This window comes from Lutra lutra, chromosome 4, assembly GCF_902655055.1.
Source record: "Lutra lutra chromosome 4, mLutLut1.2, whole genome shotgun sequence".
NCBI classification, from domain to species: Eukaryota; Metazoa; Chordata; class Mammalia; order Carnivora; family Mustelidae; genus Lutra; species Lutra lutra.
This window is the reverse complement of record NC_062281.1, coordinates 90242230-90259426: the sequence shown is the minus strand read 5'-3', so window position 1 is coordinate 90259426 and position 17197 is coordinate 90242230. Positions and strand designations below refer to the sequence as shown.

The 17197-nt window shown below is 41.3% G+C and overlaps 1 protein-coding gene and 1 non-coding gene across 5 annotated transcripts in view; one reads left to right on the top strand and one right to left on the bottom strand.

The window, feature by feature from the left end:
• The first annotated feature begins 1195 nt into the window (after positions 1-1195).
• Positions 1196-17197, top strand: part of PIP5K1A (phosphatidylinositol-4-phosphate 5-kinase type 1 alpha) — a 38017-nt gene continuing 22015 nt past the window's right edge. For 3 of the 4 annotated variants that reach the window (XM_047724965.1, XM_047724967.1, XM_047724966.1), the window contains exons 1-2: positions 1197-1682; positions 11820-11858. In XM_047724965.1, coding sequence (XP_047580921.1) covers positions 1601-1682; positions 11820-11858 — 121 coding nt within the window. In that variant the 5' untranslated portion in view covers positions 1197-1600. Of the gene's footprint in view, positions 1683-11819; positions 11859-17197 lie in introns of all 4 variants that reach the window. The other variant, XM_047724968.1, reaches the window with a different exon arrangement.
• Positions 14730-14833, bottom strand: LOC125099506 (U6 spliceosomal RNA). Its single transcript, XR_007127228.1, has one exon. It is a non-coding gene; the product is annotated as a U6 spliceosomal RNA (small nuclear RNA).

Below are 17197 nucleotides of genomic sequence, written 5' to 3'. Positions count from 1 at the left end.
TTATTAATTCCACAAATAGTTATTAAGCCTCTACCATGTGCAGAGTCACAGATGGGAGAAGCTGGAAATACAAGTGTGAAACAGTCTTTGCTTACAGTCTGATCAAGGAGAGAGAGGTCTTAAGATCCCTACCTAGGTTCACAATCTCTAGGGTACTTTGTTAAAACTGAGTAGTGTTAGTCCACACACTAGACTAGAATGGGCAATTCATTGTGTCTCCATGCTCTTTGGTGCACAGATTAACAGTTAAAGAGCTAAGGGCTTGCTTGGATGGCGGGAAGACTGTGATATGGTCTGACTGCTTTCCATGGCCCTTTCTGACAGGTCTTTGTTCATTCATTTATCAAATACTGCATTCCGTAAGTGTGCCCAGGGCTGCGTTTGAGGCAGTGTAGACCTGTTTTTTTTTTTTTTTTAAGATTTTATTTATTTATTTGACAGAGAGAGAGAGATCACAAGCAGGCAGAGAGGCAGGCAGAGAGAGGGGAGGAAGCAGGCTCCCCGCAGAGCAGAGAGCCCGATGCGGGGCTCGATCCCAGGACCCTGAGATCATGACCTGAGCCGAAGGCAGCGGCTTAACCACTGAGCCACCCAGGCGCCCCAGAGGAGGAAGCAGGCTCCCTGCTGAGCAGAAAGCCCGACGTGGGGCTTGAACCCAGGACCTGGGATCATGACCCGAGCCGAAGGCAGCGGCTTAACCCACGACCCACCCAGGCGCCCCTAGACCTGTTTTGAATGTCATTCAGAGGCAGGCAAGACTGCCGAGCACGTTACAGTAAACAAAGCAGTAAAGCCGGAAGAATACTTAGTCGCAGGTGATGTTTTGTGACATCTGAGTGCTTAATATCTTTGTCTCGACAAGGAGTGCTTTTGTCGGGAGTTCTTCCCTGGGCTCTAAAATTGAGGGCCGGCAGAGTAGACTCACTTATTCCCAGCTCCGGCAATTCAACGGGGTCCTTTCGCAGAGCGTAATATAAATTGACCCACTGAGCCACCGTAGGGACGGTCTACAGTCGGGAAGGGGTTGTCTTCGACGGGTGGATTCGTTAGGGCGTGGGGAGTCCGTGTCATATGACCAGTAGCAGCCTCCCCTATTGGCTCTCAGGGCGCCACCCTCTCTGCCCAGTCGAGTGGGCTGAAACGCTGGAGAGGTTAAGCGCATGCGCAGTTCTCGGATTCCCCTAGCCACCCAGAGTGGAGCGGTGGGGTTGGGCGACATACAGGCTGTGGCTAGGGAGGAGGGGTGGGGGCGTTTGTTCCGTTGGGACTTTTCACGCCCTTTTATTCCTTTAGGTGTGGTTAGGTTCAGCGGCTTGAGCGAGCGTATTCTCTTGTGAAAGGGGAAGGTAGCTCCCGCGGAGAGCGGTCGAAGTTGCGGAGGGGTGCGAGACAGCAGTTCTCCCCTATGCCAGCCAAATGGTGCGGCCCTGAGCTGTTTCACGACCCGGCCGGACGAGTCTGAGAGAGGCCCCGGAGGGGGCAGGGAGGCGGCCCGCAGAACGCGGGTTCTGTGAAGAGACGTGGAGAAGATTCGATTCGGAGAAGAGGAAGAGCGGGATTGAAGGGGAGCGAGGCCGCTGAGGGGGAGGGGGCTGCCAAGATGGCGTCGTCCTCCTCTGGGCCGTCGGCGGCCGGGGTTTCAGCCTCGGATCCCGCGGTCTCTTCTGGCGCCTCTTCCTCAGGTAATCAGGGTAGGGCGTGGGCAGGGGTCTGAGGACTGCTGGTGCGATGGGAAGGAGGGCGAGACCTGGGAGGGCACCTGTAACTGGGGATGTCCGAGGAGTTGCCGGTAAGGAGGACAGAGGCCGGGCTTTCAAATAGGAGGGCTTTCTGAGCGGGCACGGGGAGTCTGAGGAAAGGATGGATTTGGTTGAGGAAAGGGTGACTGTCAAAAATACTGTCTTCAGGAGACCGAATTGAGGACTTGAAGTAGTAGGGTTAGGAGGGGATGGAGATTGTAGGTGGGGGTGGGCGGGAAACAGAAGAGAAATCGAAAGGAACGGACAAAACTAAAATAAATGGAGGCTTCATAAGTAGAGGAATTAGTGTGAAAGGCAGGTGGGACCCAAGTTGGTTATGGGGTTAATTTGATGAACCTGTGGGAGAGAAGCCATGGAGTTGAAACATGTTTAAGAGTTAAGTGACGCTTTCTTTCGATTTGCTGTGGAGTTAGGGAATTGTGGATTTTGTTGGGGGTGGGAGTTATTTGAGACCTCTTTTTCCTTAGAGACTCCCCTTCATGCGTCATTCCTTCTCAGTGCCTCCCCCCCGCCACGCGCACGCATTTGTACACGCCTATATGTTATATCAAACACCCTACTTCGATGATTCCCATTTCTAGACTGCCCACTTTTGGGGAGGAATGGAACGTTTTGAAGGAAAGTGGAAAAAAGACCCTAAAAACAGATGGAGAAGGTGGAATGATGCATTACAGGGTGAGAGAGGTTATGTTGAGAATTAGGCCTGGGACGGATGGTGTGGTTGGGGGAGGTGGTTCTGCGTGCTGTGGGAGAATATTGCATAATAGGAAATGGACTGGAAGAATGCTTAGGCTGTATCAGGAAATTGGCACTTGGAGAATGGAGCCAGGGAACATAGCTCAAAGTAGTTAGAAACTATTGGAGATTGAGGGACTGCCGAGGAGCCACAAGAAAAGCAACAGATTGTGTGTAGGAGGAAAAATGTGTATAAGTGTGGGGAGGGGGTGGAGATTGAGTCAGAAACTGTTCTAGAGCTTCCATCAGAAATGTCTGGTGTTCCATAGTGACTGTTGCTTCTAAACTGTGAGCAGGAGAGGCTTTCAGATGGTGGATGCTGTACTTGAGATGAATTTCCTTAGGCCTCGGATGTCATCCTTGCCTTTTGAATTGGCTATATAGAAGTTTCTACCTTTCATATTTCAGCTGGGTTGGGTACCACTCTATGGTCACAGATACCTTCTTCATAAGCTGCAGTTTTATTTATGTGCATCTATTTTTAGTTTCTCGATAGGTGATTTTTGCCTTTCCTGTAAAAGCATTAAAGGACCAGATCAACTCATGTTGCATTCTAAGTGTGAAGAATGAAGTAAAGTGACAGATTTTATTTTTATAGAGTAGTTCCTTAATTTAAGACCTTTTCTTCTTCCCGCAGTGCAGAAAGAACAATGGTTGTGTGTAGTCATTAAACTCAACTATCAAGTTATGTGTTCTATTAGAAACTAGGTTAACCTTAAAAGCCATGTGTTTATATCCCAAAATTTGATTCAGTATGTGTCTAATGGAAGTACTGGCCATGTGGACAGATTGAGAAGTAAAGGAAGTAGTTCTTTGTTACTTACTGATACATTTTTCTCCTCTTCCATCTCTGCTCCTGCTTCAGATAGTTCTTCTATCTTTTTTAGATGTCACCATATGGTATTTTTTTGTTTTTCTGCCAGATCCTAAGGTTGGCAGTTAATAATTCAGATTGCATAAATGTTTTGGTCCTGTTTTGTTTTCCCAAGAAAATAAAATTAATAGGTTTCAGTGGACTTTACAGCTCCTTGATTCTGCTGTGTTCATATGAGAAGTCAAGGTATAAAAAATATCTAAAAATAGTTTTAGATTCCTGTTTTTACTTTTGTTTCTTACAGCTACCCTCTTTGCTCCTTTGACAGTTATTGAAGCAATTGTATTAAGAAGTTTAGAAAAATTAAATATTTCTGAAAACCTGATGGGATTTTTGTGTCCAGATACACAGTGTTGACTTTTGTGTGTCTGCACTTTCACTTAGGTTTGGTCTTAGTAAATTTAATTTAGTAAAATAATTCATTTTACGGATATGATTGAAGACAATAGAATATTTGATTCTGATCCAAAAAAGGCTATTAAAAATGGGGTTTATTTGTCTTTACATTTTTTTTAATGGGTTGTATTTGTGACTGGAGGTGAGTATTGCTGTATCTAGATGGTACCAGGGGAATTAGGACATTGACAGGAATGAGTGATGGTTTATAGTTTCCTAAATTGTTAAAGGCAAGAAGGCTGGCCTTGTAGAAATTCAGGGTAGGGGTGTGTGTGTGTGTGTGTGTGTGTGTGTGTGTGTGTGTAACCATTCTAAAACCAGCTTACTGTTCTGAGGTGTTTAGCTGAATTCATTTAAATTTGGTGAAACTCTGAAATCCTAAAGGCAAGATTCTTTGGCAGTATTGAAAATAGATTCAATACAAGAATGTTAGGATTCAGGGACAGATTGATCTTTTAGATAAGCCACTCATAACCTTTGGAGGCTCAAAATCTTTTGGCTTTCAAATTAGGAAGGACAGATTATTTAGAACAGTTGTTACTGTCTAGATGTTTTCACCATTAAGGCACCAGTAAGCTGGTCTTTTATACTGCTGACAAGTGAAATACAGATGGTAGATCAAACCATATGTTCTAAGAGATGTTTGACATCTTTTCCCATTGGAGTAATTTACATGTTTGGATTTGCAGGGAGGCAGTTATAAATGAATATCAATTTACAGAAGTCATCATCATGTGTTTGTTCTTATACTTTGTTAATAAAAACTGATGCAGTTTGCCATCCAGTCTCAGCTGTTAGGTGTGTAAAGGAAATTTATTCCTTCTTTTGCTTTCTCCCCCATCCTCATTTGGACAGTGACACCACTTAAAAATAAAATTAGCCCTGATGAAGAGGTGCTCTTGACAGTATGACCATCTGTCATACCAGTGTGCAGAGAGTCTGTTTCCCTATCTGTAATTGGCCTAGTTTATCAAGATCTTGAAATTCAGGGGCGCCTGGTTGGCTCAGTTGGTAGAGCATGTGACTCAGTCTTAGGGTTGTAAGTTCAAACCCCACATTACTGTGTAGAGATTACTTAAAAATAAAATCTTTTTTTTTTTTGAAATTTTATTTATTTGTCAGAGACAGTGAGAGAGAGAAAATAAGTGGGGGGGATGGGAGAGGGAGAAGCAGGCTTCCCACCGAGCAGAGAGTCTGATGGGGCTTGATCCCAGGACTCTGGGATCATGACCTGGGCTGCAGCCAGACACTTAATGACTGAGCCACCCAGGCACCCCAAAAATACAATCTTAAGGAAAAAAGAGAGAGAGAGCTTGAAATCAGCTACTGAGTCCTTTTTTTTTTTTTTTTTTTTTTTTTTTTAAACCGCAGGGAGGGAGTGAAGACTTTCTGTTTGGGAGACTTGATTTGAAGTTTGAAGGAGTTAGAAAGTTAGAAAGTAAAATTAGAATGCTAAAGCTCTTCTGAAATAAGAGCTGTTTGATAAAATCACATGTGATTCCCCTTCTAAGGAAAAAGCACTTGAAACATTAGAAGATCATAAACCTATAGTTGCTTTTTACTTCAGACCAGAACATTTCTGAAATTGTCACCCTTTACCTATATGATTTTATCATGAGCACAAATGATTTGGAAGTAACTTTACAGCTCCTTTCCGACTGTATTTTACTTAACTACTTTGGGCAATCCCAGAGGACACAGGACTGAAGCATTTTTATTTGGGACCTTTATCATAGGGCCAGCCTCATCAGTCCCTGATTCTGGTGGTTTTGTTCTTTCTAGAAGAGCTTCACCAGTAATTTATGCTCTAATCTGATAACACCAAATGGTAGGGGTTTTGTAGCTTTTTTTGGTCTGTATTCTTTGTATCTGGTGTAAAACATTTGTAGGCTGATCCTTTTCCCTTCCCTTCTTCCATATTAGTGAAAAGTAATACAATTTAAGCCACTTTACTAGAGTGAGAAACTGAAATTTGGAAATGTAAAAATAGAACAGAATATCATGCAGTTAGAATATCACCAGGTGCCATTTTGGACGACATTTTATAAGTAGGGAGAGAGGTTTCTGTTTGTTTTTTTACATGGGTTTTTTTTTTTTTTTTTTTTTTTTTTGGCCAGAAAACTGACACCAGAATGTCTTAGTTTTTGATTAACCATTTATCTTTTTTTAATTATTGAAAAAGATTTTATTTATTTGAGAGAGAGCGAGAAAGTGCAGTGTGCACACAAGCAGGGAGTGGGAGCAGAGGGAGGAGAGAATCTCAAGCAGAATCTGCAGAGACCGTGCTAAACTCAGAGCCTGAGGCCAGGCTGAATTCCAGGACCCCAGGATTATAAAGCCAAAACCAAGAGCCAGAGGCTCAACTGACTGAGCCACCCAGGCACCCCTGATTAACCATTTATTTCTGCCATGGCTGCCCAAGCCTGGTCAAGTATGATTATATAGACTTATTAAGTATCCAGTATCTGATAGTAATTGGTAGTAATGCACTGATAAGTTGGCTTTGGATATCAAAATAATACGTTTTGCTTGTTAGTTTCTGTGTGCAGTTCTGGGTTGATACAAAAGTCTTCTGTTTCATAACTTGGCTCAAACAGGTGCCAACTACTAGTTATTACATATTTTATTAGTCTGTTTTTCTCTGATGATATAGTGGAAACTATAGCCGGTGTAATGAACAACAGAGATAACACCAGGCCAAAGACAGAACTGGGGATAAAGAAGGAAGGTGGTTATTTTATTCTTTAAGCTGTATATTTTCTTTCCAAGAATTTTTGGGTGTTCTGACTAGATACAAAGCAAGAGCAAAGTTGTTAATTTCTTCTTTTTCCTGGGTGTATTTCTTGATCATGAATAAAAGTATACTTCAGGAAGTATGCTATTTTCTGATAGCCTGGTAGAGGGAATCTCTTTTTCTATGTGTTCCAAACCCCAGCCCACCATTCAGTCTCAGAGAGAGTGGCCTGATGGTATTTCCTAGAGGAAACTCCTTCCTAGCCCATTTCCCCTATTGCACTTCACTTCTCTACCCTTTCCTATCAAAAGAGCACTGTTTAGTTTCTAAGTATGTGTTAGTTGGTTTTGTTCACATCTCCTGTGAGCGTCCATCGTTTTTTTTATTGTTTACTATTTGAAGTGAACCTTTTTGCTCAACCTCTCTATTTTTTTAAACTTTGTCCCGTCATTTTTCTTTGTCCTCTTATGAAATTCCAGTCTGTTTGTTTGTAATGACTGTCAACAATAGATATTTTATTTTAAAGCTTTTATTTTTAAGTAACCTCTGCACACAGCATGGGTCGCTAACTTAAAAGATCAAGAGTTGCATGCTCTACTGACAACCAGCCAGATCAGGCACCCCTGTAGACAATACGTATTAATTGGCAATCATCTGATTCCAGAAAAGATTTCTTCCTGATGAATCTGAGGAAGACTTTGGCAAAAAGTAAGGAGGGCAGGTTCCTTGTAGGGAGTACAATATATCTTATTATTTGCTTTATGTACTTAACCAAGTAATATGGAAGTAACCCAGAATAAGCAGTATACCAAAGGATCAGTGATGTTAATGGGAAGTAGGCTAAGGGAAGGTAATCAAAGGAAGTTGTAGGGAGAGAATGGGAAGAGGGTTTTTTTAGGATACATAATTAGCTAGAGCAGAGTAGCTTTCCTGTGCACAGTGTACGTAAACACCCTGGTGAACTTCAAATTTTCGTTTACAAGAATGTGTATAAAAGAGATGATGAAAAAGTAACATATCTCTGATTTTCCTTGTAATTGTCTTGAAGTGCATTGTTGGGCAATTAATGTTCATTATGATATCATTAAAATTAGACTTTCTCTGCTGAACCATGTACATTCCAATCCAGCAAGAGTCATTGCTTTTTCAGGATAGATAGAGCCAGATTTGGAAATAAGAGGTGGCAGTCTGCCAAGAAATCTCAAATATTTCTTGGCCATGGGTGGCTTATCCAAGAGACTCAGGTCTTTTATTTATTCATTTTTTAAAGATTTTATTTATTTAGTTGTCAGTGAGAGAGAGTACAAGCATGGGGAGCAGGAGAGAGAGAGAGGGAAAAGCAGGCTCTCCACTGAGCAGGGGACTCGACACAGAACTCTATCCCAGGACCCTGGAATCATGACCTGAGCGAAGGCAGAGACTTAACCAGCTGAGCCACCCAGGTGTCCCGAGACTCAGGTCTTTTTTTTTTTTTTCCCCCATTTTTTTAAAGATTTTATTTATTTATTTGACACAGAGAGAGAGAGAGAGAGAGGGAGAGAAAGAGAGAAAGAGCACAAGTAGGTAGAGCAGCAGGTAGAGGAAGAAGGAGAAGCAGGAGATGTGGGGCTTCCATCCCAGGGTCCTGGGATCATGACCGGAGCCAAAGTCAGAGGCTTAACCAACCAAGCCACTCAGGCGCCCCGAGGCTCAGGTCTTTTAAAGACGACCTCCCCCCACCCCACCATTTTCAAAGTTTTAGGGCCAAGAGATACATATTTGAGGCCTGAGAACCATGAAATTTGCCTTGTAGGGATGCCTGGGTGGCTCAGTTGGTTGAGCATCTGCCTTTGGCTCAGGTCATGATCTCAACAGTTCTGGGATTGAGTCCTTCATTAGGGCGCCTGCTTCTCCCTCTGCTTGCCTCTCACTCTAACTGCTCCTCCCCCTGCTTGTGTTCTCTCTCTCTTTCTCTCTGACAAATAAATAAGATCTTAAAAAAAAAAAAAAAAGAAATTCGCCTTGTAGAAGCAAAAGTTTACCAAGAGGGAAATATAGAGATATTTTAATTAAATTTGGAAACAGGTTCAGGGAGCTTGTTACTAGTGGCAGAGGTGTTGCATTGAGGCTGTATGTTATCAAGATGAGTCTTAGTTTAAAAAAAAAGGGGGGGGGGTGAGTCTTAGTAAACTTGTGGCTCATTCCTTGCTGCTTAACAGTTGGCTGTTATCTGAGTTGACCCCAGGACTGGTAGATCAGACGGCTTTGTGTTTTTGAGCTTTTGCTTCTAGGAGCATCTTTGCCTTTCTGACTTTTTCCTAGAAGATCCTTAGGAAAACTTGACACTTGGTAGGAAACAAAAAATTCAGTTTTTCTCTGGGCTGTGGCTTGGTTATCTTAATCGGCTTAGTTTAGTCCTTATTGAGGGTATAGTAATGGTCCTTTTTTTGTTTCTAAACACTAAGTTTTTGAGTACTCAGCACTACTTCTCAAGGGGTGGACTGATATTTCAGACATTTCTGAGTATTTTCATTTGAAGAACATATTGTGCCCCCTACCTGCCAGGGGTATGCTTAAAATGGTTTTCAGTATCTCAAGGTAACAAGGACCAAAGAGATTGCTTCAAATAGTGCAGCAGATAACTGGGCTATGTTTGTGTTTTGTTTTGTGTGGGGTTTTGCTTTGATTGGGGGTTATTTTTTGTTTTTGTTTTTTTCTTTTAAACCCTCTGACTCTCAGTCTGATCAACCAAGAGAACTCCTGAGATTTAGCATTTTGTTTCCCAAAAGTCTGCTTATATCGCTTTGTGCTCTGTGTAGGTATTACAGACACATTTGTATGCAGTAGTATTGAGCTGTGTCTTTGGGATTGCTTCTTTACAACCTGCCCAGGCAAACTCGAGTTGTCTAAGGAATGCACATCCGGCCAGCCTCTAGCATCCCCAAATTATATGTGTACTTCAAACATTGAAGTCAGTCACACACTGCCTCTTAGTTTCTCATCGGGTGGATGATGTCATTTCATCTCCGACGGAAATGCTTCTGCTCTGAAAGTGCAGGGAGAGGCTCTGGTATTAAGGCCAACTCTGTTTTGTTCCACACCCTGGGGGCGGGGAAACAACTCTTATATCAGAGGTTTTCACAGTTTGGAAATATCTTTATTTCAGTTATCTCTTTTATTTTTTAATTTTTTTTTAAAGATTTTATTTATTTATTTGACAGAGGGAGATCACAAGCAGGCAGAGAGGCAGACAGAGGGAAGAGAGAGAGAGGGAAGCAGGCTCCCCGCTGAGCAGAGAGCCCGATGCGGGGCTCGATCCCAGGACCCCGAGATCATGACCTGAGCCGAAGGCAGCGGCCCAACCCACTGAGCCACCCAGGCGCCCCTCAGTTATCTCTTTTTTTTTTTTTTTTTTTTTTAAAGATTATTTATTTATTTATTTGACAGAGATCACAAGTAGACGGAGAGGCAGGCAGAGAGAGAGAGAGAGGGAAGCAGGCTTCTTGCTAAGCAGAGAGCCCCATGCGGGGCTCGATCCCAGGACCCTGAGATCATGACCCGAGCCGAAGGCAGCGGCCCAACCCACTGAGCCACCCAGGCGCCCCGAAGTTTGCCTTTTTTATACTTCTCAGAATTATAGTAATGATTTTTCCCTTCCTCTACATTTCCTCCTTCCCCTCAGTAGTGAATCTTAATGTCCTGTAGTTCAGTATTAGCAAGCAAATGTATGGAGAGTCACAGTGGTGTTTTGCCAAGAAACCAGCCCCTCCAGTACCTTTTTAATCAGAAACACACTTTAGGGTGGGATCAAGGACCAAAATGGAGTGCTTCCTTAAGACTAGGACAGAGTTACTCAGAAAAATACTCTGACGTGGTGTGATGATTCATCATTGTATTTTAGCAAGAATCAATTGGGTTGTTGCCATTTTGGCCCTTGACTGGTTCAGCTGCTTTGAAATTATTTTCATAACATTAAAGATTTCCCAGGTTATTTTCACAGTTTAGCAGATAGATTTTTTATATTTTTCAGGGCTAAGTATCCAGGAGATAAGCTGAAATTAGGTATCCCCATTTTATAGGAGAATATTAATATTCTGGAGGACGTGAAAGATAAACCTCTTCAGGGAGAATCTCTTGTATGTGCTGATGAAGTTTTGTTTCAGGTTGTACAAACATCTCAGAATAATACATGGTAAAGAAAGAGAGTGAGTGTAGAGGAGTCATGTGTATTTGTAGCTCAGGATTGTCAGCAGCATTCTGGACATTGTCTTTTTACATTTTTTTCTTCTAGTGTGTCTCTGCAGCAGCTTAATATGATTGTAATGAGCTTGAGTTAATGTGTGGGGTAGGAGTGATGTTGGTCTGTATATGTGGGACTGTTGAGTAGTGGTTTATTGGGGAAAATGGAGTATACAGCAAAGAGCACAATAAAGTCAGCCCTGTGTATCTTTTCCTTAATTACTAAATTATTGATGTAATTATTTTTATATAAAATTTACATGGATAAGGAAAAATAGATATTTAAAATTACTAAATTAATCTAATTCCACTATTCAAGATAGTTATACTTAAACATTTTGATATATATCTTTTTTTGGACCTTTTCAATGTGTATAAATAATACAAGTGAATTTATAGATAAGTTTTTACAAAAATATGGTACTATGTAATTTTTTTTTTTACATTTTTCCATGTCCTATCCATAAATATACATAAAAATAATGGTTTATATGTTCCATTTTATGGCTGGATTTATGTCACCAATCTCCCTTTGTTCATTTAGATTTTTTCTAGCTACAGTATCTATCCAATAATAGTTTTGACATACAGTGCTGCAGTAAATAACTTTGTATGTACATTTTTGTCCACTGATTGTTTCTTTAGAATAAATTCCCACTTCTGGGTCAAATTATACATGTATATTTTTAAGACTTCTTGCTAGATTTTGCCAAATTACCCTCCCAAGAGTGGAAAACCCTCAAATAAGATACACACATTATTTTTTGAAAGGGCACATGCCTGTATGCAAAGGAGTTTTGTACCTGAAAAATTTTTGCCAATATGAAATCACTCCAGGGTGAAATGATTTGGGTTACAAATTTTGTGACCATTCTTGGAATTTTTCTGCCTGAACTTCTCCTTTACTTGTTTTTTGAATGTTAACCTAGAGCTACAAAAAAAATCATTTTACATTTCATTGTATGGTGCTAGGGGTCAGGTTAGGTCCTGGTCATAATTTTATATTTCAGAGCTTTTTTTTTTTTTTTTTAATATGCTTATTCTGCTGTAAGCAAGTAGAACCCCAGAAGTAAGTGATAACTTTCTGTTTTTCCTCATTTAGGTTTCAACTTTCTGTGCTGTGGGGTCAACCGTAAGAGAGGTAGATCTGATGTGTATCTGTGCTGAAGAAGCATGAGCTCCTTGCAGTAACTAGAAGCCAACTCCTCTTCCCTATAACAATTGCAGACTTTTTGTAGTAGTAGTACATGGCCTTCTTCTGAGAAGGCTGTGGATTTCTTGCAAGCATTATTTGACATTAGGTCACATTCTCTCTGCCCTCTCCAAAAAAGATGCTATAGTAACACAGAAGTTTCTTTTCTCACAGTTCCACAGTATAATATGAATTAATTGACTACCTTTCGTCTCCCTCAAAGTTTTCCTATACCTTCATTTCCTTTTTTTTCAGTAAATGAGTCTCAACTCTTCTTTTCCCTTTCTGCTGCATCTTCATTTCCCCTGACCCTTCCCGTTCTATAGATAGGTTTCATAATTCACAGTGATGATAAAAAGTGGTAGTATTTGTAGAGCATTTATTATATGTTAAGTGCTGTACATGACTTACTTAATTCTCTTAACAATCCTGTGAGGAACATGTTGCTATTTCTCCATTTTATAGATGAGGTAACCAAGGGCTAGAGAGTTAACTAACTTGGCCAATGTTGCCTAGTTAAGTGGTGATTTTTAGTACTCAAACCTAGGTGTTCTGATTTCAGAGTCTGCATTTCTGCCTACCATGCTGTTACTGCTCCCCTGACTAATCTGATAGTCTGTGTGTGAACGAACTTGATTTTAAACCAGATTAACTGTTTGATATTAATTGGGTACTGACTGAACCAGGACTCCTTGGTGAAGGAAAGAATAGTACAGAAAACAACTTCCTCTTCTGACCTTGGCTCTCCTGGAAAACAACAGAATTTTGAGCTCTTCTGTACATAATAATGTGGAGTTACTGATTCTTTCAGTCTTTTATCTTAGATATCTTCAAATATCTTAGAAGTGAATGTGCCAAAAGAAAAAGTTAATTGCCAAGGATTGGTAACTGATTTTGCAGTCAATTACAAGATCCCTAAAACAAAAAGAGTTTGTCCATCATATGCCCTCTTTTTATCCACTGCAAATTCAGTAATCATAAAAGCCTTATGCTTTTAATCAGAGCAAGTCACAGTCCCACATACACCAAAAAGAAAACTTTAACCTGAGATGGATAGAGCTCTTTTTTTCCTCTGTTAAAGTTGTTGATGTTTTATTACAAAGACAAGAGGGGCCTTAACATCTATAAAACTGTGAAACTGCTCTTTCAAGAATCAGACTTGAAAGAAGTTTCTGCTGCTCTAGAATATTGGCATTATTTGGTTCAGAACAAAGAAAACCTCACTAAAAGAAGTGAAAGGTATTTCCTACTGTTTTTCCCAGTAACTTTGATGACCATTGGCAGAGGAACAGAGTTGTCATTATTGTTAACTTAAGACTGATACAGGAGGGGGCACCTGGGAGGCTCAGTGGGTTAAGCCTCTGCCTTCGGCTCAGGTCATGATCTCAGGGTCCTGGGATCGAGTCCCGCGTCGGGCTCTCTGCTCAGCAGGGAGCCTGCTTCCCTCTCTCTCTCTCTCTCTCTGCCTGCCTCTCTGTCTACTTGTGATCTCTCTCTCTGTCAAATAAATAAATAAAATCTTTAAAAAAAAATTTTTTTTTTAAAGTCTTTTTTAAAAAAATCAGCTTTAGGGGAACCTGGGTGGCTCAGTGGGTTAAGCCTCTGCCTTCGGCTGAGGTCATGGTCTCAGGGCCCTGGGATGGACACCCCTCATTGGGCTCTCTGCTCAGCAGGGAACCTACTTCCCTCTCTCTGCCTGCTTCTCTGCCTACTTGTGATCTCTCTCTCTGTCAAATAAATAAATAAAATCTTTAAAAAATATATAAAAATAAAAATCAGCTTTCATCAGGAGCTATAGATTTCAGCCGGACTGAGCTTGCTTGGCCAGAGTTTTTAAAAATTTCCAAAGTGAGAGGGATGACTGGGTGGCTTAGCCAGTTAAGTATCTGACTTTGGCTCAAGTCATGATCTTAGGGTCCTGGGATCAAGCCTGCCCCTCGAGCTACCCGATCAGCAAGGAGTCTGTTTGTCTCTCTGCCCATTCCCCTGCTCATGCTCTTTGTTTCTCTCTCTCAAATAAATAAATAAAATATTGAAACAATTACCGGAGTTAGTATACCTTTGCTTCTCTGGGGTTTCGTTTGTTGTGGTTGTTTTTGCTTCTCTAGGTATTTTACATTTTCTTTCTGCAGAGGAACTAGGATTCAGTGTTGCTATGGTTGGTTCTATACATCTGTTGATTCACTCAAAAATAATTTTTTTCTAATGCAGTCTGTTTTACTTTTAGTACTGCAACATTAACTAGTAGTTTAGAATGTTTCTTGGTCCAGGACCTGTTAATGAGTAGGAGTCCCAACTTAGTGCAGTATAAAAACAAAGTCACTGTTAGAGCTTCATCTTGATGCTTCCTTTTACCGGAGAAAACCTCTCAGAAAGAAGCTAGCTCAGGTGAAGAAGCTTGATTATCCAGACTTGTTTTCTTCTATGGTATTTTTTCCCTAAACTTTTAATTATAAAAATTTTCAGACATAAACAAAGTAGAAGGAACAGTATAAGGAACCTCCATGTGCCCATCATCTAGACTCAGCAGCAACATTTTGCCAAACTTGTTGTATTTCTTCATCTTCATTTCCCAACTTCCACCCTGTGGAATGTTATAAAGCAAACCCAGTCTTCATCTGATTGCAGCATAGGGGCTTCCGAATGTTATTTCTACAGATAAGGACTATTTTTGGGGGGGGAGGAAGGGGTGTAGGGACTTGTGACATAACACAATAGCATCGTCACATCTACAGAATTAATAGTGGTTATTTAATTTCTTCTCTTGAGGCTTTTGTCTCAGAAATCTTTTAAACTACTATTTTTCTTACCTATTTGTTTGTTTATATGGAATGCTTCTTGAATTTGCATGGCATGCTTGCGCAGGGGCCATGTTAATCTCTGTAACCTTCCAGTTGTAGTGTATGTGCTGCCAAAGTGAGCACTACTTTACTGTTTTTCTAATCAGCATTCAGTCAAGTTTCATACGTTCTATTTGGTGGCTATGTCTCTTAAGTACTTCATTTAATTGGTTCCCATACCCTGTAGTAATGTTTTAAGGGTCTGATGAGCTCCATTTGTAAGCTTTTAAGGTGTTGTACAAATAAAAATTTTGTCAGTGGAGAGAAATACCCTTTTTAAAAAGGTATCTGTTCATTTTAGTTTTGCAACCAGTATTAAGGAGAACTAGGAGAATGTGGAGATGCCTGAGTGATGGCAAAAAATGAAGAAAAATTTGTGAGCTCCTCCAGGTCAGGAACATAAAACTCTCTGTCCATAGTGCATATGCATTGCTTCTTGACATGTAACAGATAATCAGTAGTTTTTGAATAATTGAATGAGGAGGGGGAGCAGAAATAATTCAACATTGAACTGGTACTGAGGTGTTAAAATTGAGCCAATGAGGAGAAGCCAAGCTGTCAGCCTCCATACCCACCCTGACCTTGGGTAGTGTGCTCTCTCCTCTTCTGTAGCACATGCTACATTTCATGGTGTGGACTGATCATGTAGGCATTTTAATAATCCTTTGGAGTTTTGGCTTAGATGGGAGAGGTAGGTCCCTGAGAAAGTTTTCAGTGGGTAAAGTTAAATTTTAACATTTGAACTCTGCCCTATACTCTGTTTTTCCACCCCAAAAGGAAAATGATATATATGGATCGTGGATATGGATTATAAGATAATATATCCTGATCAGAGAATGTTTTTCGCAAAGATGCTAGAAAACCAACTTGCTGCTGAACAATATTCTGGTCTTTTTTTTTTTTTCTTTCTTTTTTTAAAGATTATTTATTTGAGGCGTTAGGGAAGGGGGGGTGGGCAGACAGAGAGGGAGAAGCAGGCTCCCTGCTGAACAGAGATCCCAAGCCACCCTGGGCTCAGTCCCAGAATCCTGGGGTTATGACCTGAGCCCAAGGCAGAGGCTTAACCCACTGAGCCACCCAGTCAGCCCCAACAGTATTCTGATCTTATCCATAGGGAGGAATCTCATTTCCCTTGAACATTGGCTGGCTGGCATTACCAAACCCAGTGTGCCCATGCTGAGTTGGTCTTCTAGTCTTTTTTTTCTCTCTTCTCCCCCCCCCCCACTTCTTCTCCTGCCTTCTGTTCTTCCTCCTCCTTCTGTACTAATAGGAGAGAAAGGTTGATTATGAGGTGAACATGTACAATGTTATTGACCCTTCAGTCTCATGGACTTCTCCAGTAGAGAGTTTCTCATTAGCAGAGACTTGGACCAAGTGGTCCAGCCTTAGCAGATGGTATCTTGTTCCTTAAAATGTCATTCTGTTCTTCATTGGGTTTCTGGACCACCTGGGTGTTAACAGCAACATTGGTAAGACTCTAGGTATTTTTCTCTTCCCTTCCATTCTTCTGTGATAGGTTAGAGGTCTGATTTGTGCAGGAGTAAAACTTCAGGCAAGGAAGAGAGTAATAAGTCTTAGGTCTTTGTTCTCCTCCTCCTCCTGTGTTACTTGTTCTGATTATCATTATATATATATATATATTTTTTTTTTAGATTTTATTTATTTATTTGACAGAAATCACAAGTAGGCAGAGAGGCAGGCAGAGAGAGGAGGAAGCAGGCTCCCTGCTGAGCAGAGAGCCCGATGTGGGGCTTGATCCCAGAACTCTGGGATCATGACCTGAGCCGAAGGCAGCGGCTTAACCCACTGAGCCACCCAGGCACCCCTATCATTATATATTTTTAAAGATTTTATTTAGAGAGAGAGGAAGAGTTGTGAGTGGGGGGAGGGTCAGAGGGAGACCAAATCTCAGGCAGATTCTGTGCTGAGCGAGGAGCCCTATGCAGGGCTGTCATGTCACAACCCTGAGATCATGACCTGAGCAGACATCAAGAGTCGGAGGCTCATGGGACGCCTGGGTAGCTCATTTCATTAAGTGTCTGCCTTTGGCTCAGGTCATGATCCCAGGGTCCTGGGATTGAGTCCCACATCGGGCTCCCTGCTCAGTGGGAAACGTGCTTCTCCCTCTGCCTGTTCTTCCTGCCACTTGCCTTGCTTCCCTTCCACTGAGTGAAGTCCTCTCACCCTGGTTCTGGGTACTTTGCAAGAATGTAGCAGCTCTAGAGCTACTTGTTGTGGGATAAAACTAGGAAAGGTAGCAAGGTAGAGCTTTTCAGGGAAGTATAGGACTTTCTTACTAACTCTTGTGCTTTGAAATAATTTAACTGCCTTTTTTTTTCCCTCCATTGATTAACTTTGTCTAGTGACTACTTACGTACAGAGGAGGTTATTTTCTAGATAAGAATGTCAAAGAGGATGGGATGTTGGCCCTTCTTGATTCTGCCAGGT